At 39.8% G+C, this 8,441-nt stretch overlaps 1 protein-coding gene across 2 annotated transcripts; it reads right to left on the reverse strand.

The window, feature by feature from the left end:
- Nucleotides 1-545: 545 nt before the first annotated feature.
- Nucleotides 546-4,712, reverse strand: LOC310814586 (cathepsin K-like). 2 transcript variants are annotated; one of them, XM_083684078.1, is made up of 8 exons: nt 4,536-4,712; nt 4,068-4,194; nt 3,729-3,851; nt 3,291-3,443; nt 2,823-3,050; nt 2,484-2,649; nt 1,919-2,024; nt 546-1,733 (listed from the first exon to the last, which is right to left on the reverse strand). In XM_083684078.1, exons 2-8 carry the CDS (start codon nt 4,191-4,193, stop codon nt 1,637-1,639), a joined length of 999 nt encoding a protein of 332 aa, XP_083540204.1. In that variant the 5' UTR covers nt 4,194; nt 4,536-4,712; the 3' UTR covers nt 546-1,636. The 2 variants fall into 2 exon arrangements, with proteins under 2 accessions (XP_083540204.1, XP_083540203.1); XM_083684077.1 differs by having other exon boundaries at nt 4,068-4,205.
- Between the last annotated feature and the right edge of the window lie 3,729 nt (nt 4,713-8,441).

Genomic DNA, 8,441 nt, shown 5'->3' on the forward strand with positions numbered 1-8,441 from the left:
CAAAACAAAGGGGTCTCCTCATCGCCCGCAATGTAAAGACACCACAAAATGCTAGCTGGCTAACTAGTAAACAGTAAACCTCCCACAAATTACATATGCTCCTGGTTAACCGTCTGTGCAATCATGGGCTTCCATGTCCTACAGTATAGACGGAACAGGAGGGAGGTGCATGTGTAGGAAATCTGTTATTCTTCTGAGCCATCTACTCTGATTCCTCCACTTCATTCTGAACCCCACCCAACTCGTGATTTGTTTTATTGAACTGAACTACCAAGTTTTAGGACGTCAATAACATACTAAAAGTCAATAACATTGGCAGATTTTAAATGCCGGTCGTTGCAGATGAGTAGGCTTAATACATCTCCACAATTAATCAACACTGAAAATGAAACATGTTCTATAGATAACATGTATTGTATGTTATTAAATTGTTGAGGTATTATCAGAAGTGCTGCAGCTACTTTACACTGAGGCCGATGAAGAGACCCCGTTGTTACCCCCAAAAATGGCCGTGGCCACTGAGAAAGAAAGAGATTAGTTGCAAACAGTTTTAAGCCATGCTTTATTGAAAGTCAAGAAGTATTCAGGGAGCAAATAATACAATGTTTGTAATAAATACAAAATCTGACTTATAATATAAAAGACCTCACAAATGTGCTAGTTCACCATGCATACAAGAAGATGTTGAATGAATGGGTCTAGTCATTGCTTAATAAGGTTAGACAGAGAGAAATTAGTCAAAGTAAAAGATTCATATTCTGCAGTTTTAAGAAATTCAATGGTCCTCTGGTCCTATGTATTTTTGGAGAAGCAAATATGGTTTGGTGATTAAATGGAATGACAGTAGGCTACAGTAAGTCGTAGTCAAGTAAATCTATCTTTAGAGGTAGATGTTTCACTTTTAAAAAAAATCCTGATTTGGCCCTTAGATACTGAGTAATCACATTTTGGGTCCCATAGGGCCCCATTCATTCTGGACATATGTCCAAAACACCTTGAAGACACTACAAACCAACTGATATTATGACAGAATCCCCCTCTGAAGACATTGTCTGCATTACATTTTTTAAAAGTTGCTCTACTACGCTGTAGTCCACTATAGTATTTTCTTACCATGGCAACAATTCATTAGTGTATTACAGTGCAACAAAATTACTTGATGGTCTTCAGAGAGGGATTCTGTCACAATATGAGTTGGATTGGAGTGTCTGCAAGGTGTTTTGGACATACCTTTAGAATTAATCCAAAATATGACAATTGCAACATATGTTACTAAAAACTGTCTGGGCTAATGAAATCCCAAGGTCAACGCCAAACCAGGAACATAAACATGGAACATATTCAAGCTAGATAGAGATAACTTTGAGGTTCTTTGTTCCTTGTGTCACTGCCAAGATATACATTCAATGATCCCTTGACAACATACAAATAACAACAGAGTGTATTATCAATTGAATATCTTGTTAATACAGTTAATGATAATATGGATTGAATATTATTTCAATTGTCATGTGATCGTGTTAATATCAACTTCCCTTAATGAAATAATTGAAAGTGAAACCAGTGAGTCCCTTTTTCTTTTCATACTTTAGAACATTCATTTAGACTTTTGAAATATAGCATTGGCATGCAGGCCTTACACAATCGGGTAGATTGGGAATCTGCCGATACCACACATGTTGTATCCTCTGGCAATGCGAATGTACCCCTCCTCCCCCCACTCCGTCCCCCAGCTATGAAGAAAAGAAAAAAGAAAGTCACTATTTAACAAACACTATATGTAATTGTGTGTGTGTGTGTGTGTGTGTGTGTGTGTGTGTGTGTGTGTGCGCTTGCCCATGCATGCGCGTGCATGTGTGTGCCTATGTGTGTGCTTGCATGTGTACATTCATTCATTATTTATGCTGTAAACACTGACCTGTTTTTCACAATCCAGTAGTTTAGCCCAGACACAGAGTCCACACCATACCCAACAGCCAGCACAGCATGGTTGGTTCCTGTTGAACAGTTACTGTAGAAGACTCCTACAAAAGAAGCAAAAGAGCAGTAAGTGTGTAACAAACTGTAATGATCCTAGCCTTGTCAGTGTGTCACTGCAAGGCGAGTGGACTCAGTGGATTAAAACTGTGGTTAGTGCACTTGCTTTAGGAGTGTGAAACCTGGGTTTGCCACCATACTGTAGATGTAATACATTATGTAAGTAGATATAAATAATAGCACTGTGTCAGCTCTGCACACAAATATACAAGTAGACTATTGCGTGTTGTTTTACAATACCTTTGGGCTATTGACTTAGATTTATCAAATTAATATAGATTTATCAAATTAATCACATGAATTAGGGTGGCGGGAGAAACGGTGCGTAAAATCAGAGTTAGAATGCGCTTATCTGACATATCAATGTGACTGAGTTAACTGGCGCAACGTTAGGATTCCCTCCATAAAGAGCATACTGTATGGATAGCTGACGCAAGCATACTCACCGCTTTTGTAATGCTGGAAAGAGTCAAGACTGGCATTCAAAGAAACAGCAATAGGGCCAACTGTATACATGGTGTCTCGCATAGCTGTTTCATCCTCAAATGGGACTTTCATGAACCCTTTGCACCAGACATCCTTTGTTGCATTCTGGTATTTGCATTTGCCCACCTAAAAACAGATTGGTTGTAACATCTCAAGATTTAAAGCCTCCCCATCTGTCCTGCTACTGAATATATTCAAATACACAAGTGCCTAAGATTCAAGAACATAATAATGATTACTTTTGGAAATGTTGTTGCACTCTTATATACATCTGACATATGACTGAACCTGAGTAATACCTGGCCAGTGTACGGATACTTTCTCTCCAACAAAATCCCATGGTCTTTGACATATTGAAAACATTCCGCTTTAAAGCCACCTTTACAGCCACCGTATCCCTTTTGATAGCTAATGCTGCAGTCCAACAGCTCCTGCTCGCTCAGAGACAACAGCTGGCCAGTCTTCTTAAACCACTGGCCCTCCAGGGCTCCGGCAGCAGAAAACGTATAGCAAGATCCACAGGATCCCTAAAGTACAGTAATAATGCATGACAATACTCATTTCGTCTCATCAAATCAAAATATAACCAATCATCACTATCAACCATTTAAAAAATCAGTAGCTTCTCTCTCTCTTCGAAATCTTTTAGGTGGCACTTTAGATTACAACTCCTTTACACAAACTCTTGAATTCAATTTCATGCCAGTGTCCCAGAGAACAGAATAATCGCAGGAAAAGATAATTATTGACAATAAGTCCTGTCTTACCTGATACCTCACCGGGGTCACGTATCCATGTTCACGCCAGTCCCAACTTCTGGCTACTGAGAGGCTGCTGTTTACCTCAGCAATGGGGATCTCATCAAGGATTTCCTCATGATCCGCATTGGCAGACAGCATGGCATTGTACTCTTTGGGTGTCTTGAGATGTTATTTAGGGCAAATATTGTCTATAAGTACAAGTTCTACTGTATTTTCAACATCACTGTATCTTGGAGTGAACTGACATGCTATCTAATGCTCAAGTGATCTAAGATAACTGAATACAATCAGGCCCTAAATAGAAATGTTCCTAAAAATCAGTTTTTCAGGTCATGATTTATTAAGTGTTTTGCACCAGGTAGAATCAGGCCCTAGCCAACTTTAATTAAAAGGTTAATTCTTATGTTCATCATTGCCAAATGGCAGGACGTTGGGTTATGTTACCATGTCTCCAAACTGGTTAATTCCCAGGGTGTAGGTGTGCTTTCCCTTGGCCGCCTCCAGGTTGTGTTGATCAATGAGGCGCATGTTTCTCTCCCATGTCATCCTCCTCTGCCTCTCATCCACCTGGGAAATGAAACACATAGCACCGCAATCCTCTTTATGTAATGTTACGTGTGTAGGATGTATTTCACTGTTTAAGGTAAGTTTTCGCAGTAAAAAGGCCTAGAAGCTCTAAATGGCCATTTAGTCTGAATAACCTGTACATGATCCATAGTTTTGATGTTTCCAGGCCAGGTTGTGTTCTTGGCACACTGTGTCCCATATTACGTTCTGATATACCTTTGCATACTGTCTGCCATGTTCAGTTTTCCACTCCTCCCAGATGTCATCCAGTTCAGAGATCAGTGGTAGTTTGAGAGAGGACACCACTGCACCCACTGCCATCAACAGGAGTATCACCTTCATTCTGCAGTTACACTTGGCATACACAGCCACATGTCAATAAACATATGCATTTGCAGTAGGTGAGAACACCTGAATTATCAAACAATAATTAGTAGCTACAGTATACTGTAGATGAGAACATCAAGATATAAAACATCAACATTTGATATAAAGCTTTTTAAGGCTGAGATAATGTCAAATTCCGTATACAGATTGTTTCAAAATATCTTAGATTCATTTGAATGTTATTTTTTTATTGTTTAAAGTTGCAGTAGGCAAGTTTTCCTCATTCAAATGTTGCCAACTGACTCTGGTACATCTGTAGTGATTCGGCAATGAAATTGGCTGGCAGGAGATCATTACCTGAGACGATCTCTATCAAATCAAAATCCCGTACACAGTGTCTTGGTCCGACCACTTTTAGTGCTGCATTCTCTTATCCTTCAGTATACTCAATGTGTGAAATAATGCACCTGGCTGTCCTTGTTGAAGATAAAAATGACTGTGAGGAGAGGAAGCATGGCAGAGAACTTGTTTTGTTTCGTTTTCAAAGAGGAGGGAGGGAGTGGTGTTTCCTGCTTGGTGGAGGCAGATAATGAGAATGAAACCTGTTGCCCTTGACTCAACAAGATTCAATCTGTGAGCATGAAACAATGAATAAACACAGCACTCAGAGAAAGCAATCTCTCTCACTTTCACTATCAGGCCTGTGATATGTTTATGCCACTATTCTTTCTGCCATTGCTGCTGTCAACACATTATAGACAGATTGAGCATATTGTGCGCTTGTGTCTTCATAATCACACCTTGCTGGAGTAAAAGTCTATGATCGCTGTATGACTCCTGGACTCAAGAACTCTCGGAGAAGCAGACACAATACTGCCTCCTACCACATCACGACTGGGGTTGCTGTTGTAAACTGTTCTATTTGTCTCAAAATCTCAATGCTCTGTGCATTATTTTCTCTTAAGCAGTTTTATTAGTGCTCTTTACATGAAACATTTATTAACTTTTTCATAAAAAAAGGAGGCATGCCTCCTACTTTCCACAATACTGCCTACTGCTACTTTAAAAGAGCATCTTTAGAATGTAATAAAATGTAGTTTCACACACAGGTATGTAGTTTAAAAAAAATAATTTAGAAGCAATTCACTTCAAATAGAATTGTTGTTTTGAGGTGTTTATTTTCAAATTGACAAATACAATTTAACCTACAAAATACTGAAATACAAAAAAATTACAGCCCAGACATATTCCTTATATGATTTGAATTTGTTTGTATGAAATGCGATTGTCTGAAATGTGTGTTCATTCAAATTAGGAGTGTAAGTGTGTGAAAAAAATATATAAGGATGAAGTTATGTAGGGTTTTACAAATTGTGTATTCATAAAAGATAGAATATATTAATCAAATACTGTACATAAGGCTCAAAGTCGATGTACATAGTTCCTCTATTTAGATATACAGTATGATACATTAACAAGTCTGTTCCTATTTAAGCCTATGGTGATGATTTCCCTACCACATCCACATTTCCCATCTACAGGAAATGGAACAGCTTGATGGGAAAATAAGTACTTGTCTTGGACCTTCTGGGGTTTTGCTCCTGTCACTTGTTTAACTCACATTAATTCATTATTGATAAAAGTTGTCGTTTCTGGACACACATATACACTTGCACAAGACTAAATATGGAAAATGAAGGTCATCTACTACAGCCAAGGTAAGAGTAAAACCAGGAAAATATGTTACAAAGTATGAAGTGGAACATCCCTTTAATTGCCATATTTGGTTTTGGCCCATTCATTATGGAAACATGTCCAAAACACCTTTCAGACACTCATATTTAGAGGCCTCCAAAGCCTTTGTCTGCATTACATTTTTGAAAAGTCACTTTATTATGCTTTCATACTGTACTTAAATTTAAAAAAAGAAAGAAAAGTATGTCTTGATGTGCCCAGGGCCGTAACTTCCATTGAGGACACCAAGAGTGTCAGAGTGACACCAATGTCCTCTGTATTTTATCCCAATTTGAATTTAAATCTATTAAGGGTGAATATTTAAATATCTGCTGGTCCAGTTCAGTTCCCTTAGCAGTCCTTCCCCCTATCCAAAATGATGAAAACAGATATGTGAGTCGTAGGGCAAGTTACCAAATACTGGAGATAGTTTTTTCATGCATTATTGTAGGGGGGTCTCAAGAACATGCGAATGTGTGTAAACTGAACAACTCCTGGGCCCAGTTTTTCAGAAGATCAGATTGATCTGGCTGATTTTGAATGATCAAATAGGATTGTTATGATTCAGATACTGTACCACAATATCAAGATCACATAATCCTGATTTGTAGTGCTTTGAATAGGCCTCTTTCCTGCCATCTACTGGGAGAGTTATGTTATAACATTTTGTTTAGCCAAAAAGACATGACTGAACTACATCAAAGAAAGTGAAAACCAAAAGGTGGGACAATTGCATTTGGGGGTAAGGCGCCGAACGCCTAATATCAGAGTGCATTGTGGTATACAAGAAGACAAAGTTTTCAATAGACCAATAAAAGTGAATGAGAAATGCACAGCAAATGGTCCTCCAAGACACTTTTGTAAATAAACTGCTCGACAAATACCTAATTTTTAAAATTATATTATACATTTGTTTTCTAACTAACCTGACATATATCATGTTGTTTCAACCTTCCGTCAAGGAGAAAAGTGAGAAAGGTTAAATGAAGGGAGCACAAATGCTCATGTGTCGTCAGCAGTAGCGGCCACTGGGTATTCTCATCAGGGAGGCTAGGCAAAAAAAATGGCCACCTATTACTGGATCATCACTAGCAGCAGGCTCTCCAGAAAAGCAGCTAGGAAGCGTTAGGCTACATTAGGCACTGCCCCACCTACTGTGCACCGTCTCTTTCTGTGGGTACAGTATTTGTGTTGCACATTTGTGTGGGTGTGTACGCTAATGTGCGTATTCGAATGCACATCTCTAGTGCCAGAAAGTTTCTTTTTTTTTGCACCAAACTCTTAAGATAATCTATGACCTCTGTTGCCCGAGCCTTCAGTCCTATTCTCCTAGATGCAGCGATCATCTGACTATTATATATATATATATATATATATATATATATATATATATATATATATATATATATATACATATAAATATATATATAGACTGCTTCTAATTCCAAGGTTAGAGCCCCTCTGGCCTGAGCTATTCTGAGCACCGCTAGTTTAATACTGTAATCAAGTCTGAATGTATTATTCAGTGAATTAGCAGACCCAAATGTCCTAGTTATAGTCTCATACAGGCCCCACCTATACTGCCTTCCCCTTGGGCCCTGTGTCTGTCCTCCCCGGAAACTCCTTAAGCCTTCTATCAAACCATACTCCTGTCTCGGGAGCTACTATACCACAACCGAGTCATACGCCCCCCTTACCTGAGTTAGGTTAATGTATACTACCTGGATGGCTTCGCTGAACCCTTCGTACCCCTAACCCTAACTCTAACCACATAAAGTAAGGTTTTTTGATCCTCCCGTGGTACCTACATATTTGGTAGAGAGCCCATGTCCACAGGACTAGAGATGGACACAATACCCTCTCTGAGTCACGTGCCTGGGTTACCTTACACTTCTGTGTTGTCTCTAATTGGATATGTTGGCCTGGCCTGAGGCATTGCATCTGGTTGATCCTTGTGAGAGGGGGATGCCATGCCCTCCCCTTTCCCACACACGCCACCCAGAGGATACTCCAGACAATGGTTTTCCACTTGCTTATACCATCGGCCCCTCCTCCCTTACTTCTACCTTTCCCATTCTACTTGGGGGACATGAGTCGTGGGTCTTACATGATATAACCCAATGCACACACCTGGCTCGCACTGGTGTGAAATCTAACTTAATCCCCTGAAATCTACGTGGTCCCCAGAATCCCCCTTTCCCCCAGTGCCTCCCCTCGCCTCTGTTATCTCTCAGCATTCCCTGCACGCTGAGAACCCTTCTTTGACTTGGTCCCGGTGTCGTCCATCGTGCTTGGTGCATGGGTCTCCTTGGACTTCAACTTCTTCCAAATGTGTTGTACCGATTGTTTTAGATGATAACTCGGTGGGGCATCGACCACACACACATCTTCCTCGCTAGACTGTGTCCCTATCTGTCTGTAAGTCTGGCGTTCCCTGTCACCAAACAGTCGTGACATCCTATGCCCAATTAGTTTCTGGTCCGGTTCCTGGTTCCTGCAAAACCACAAAAGTTATTATTTACTACCCTC

Source organism: Argentina silus (assembly GCF_951799395.1).
Source record: "Argentina silus genome assembly, chromosome: 13".
Classification (NCBI taxonomy): domain Eukaryota; kingdom Metazoa; phylum Chordata; class Actinopteri; order Argentiniformes; family Argentinidae; genus Argentina; species Argentina silus.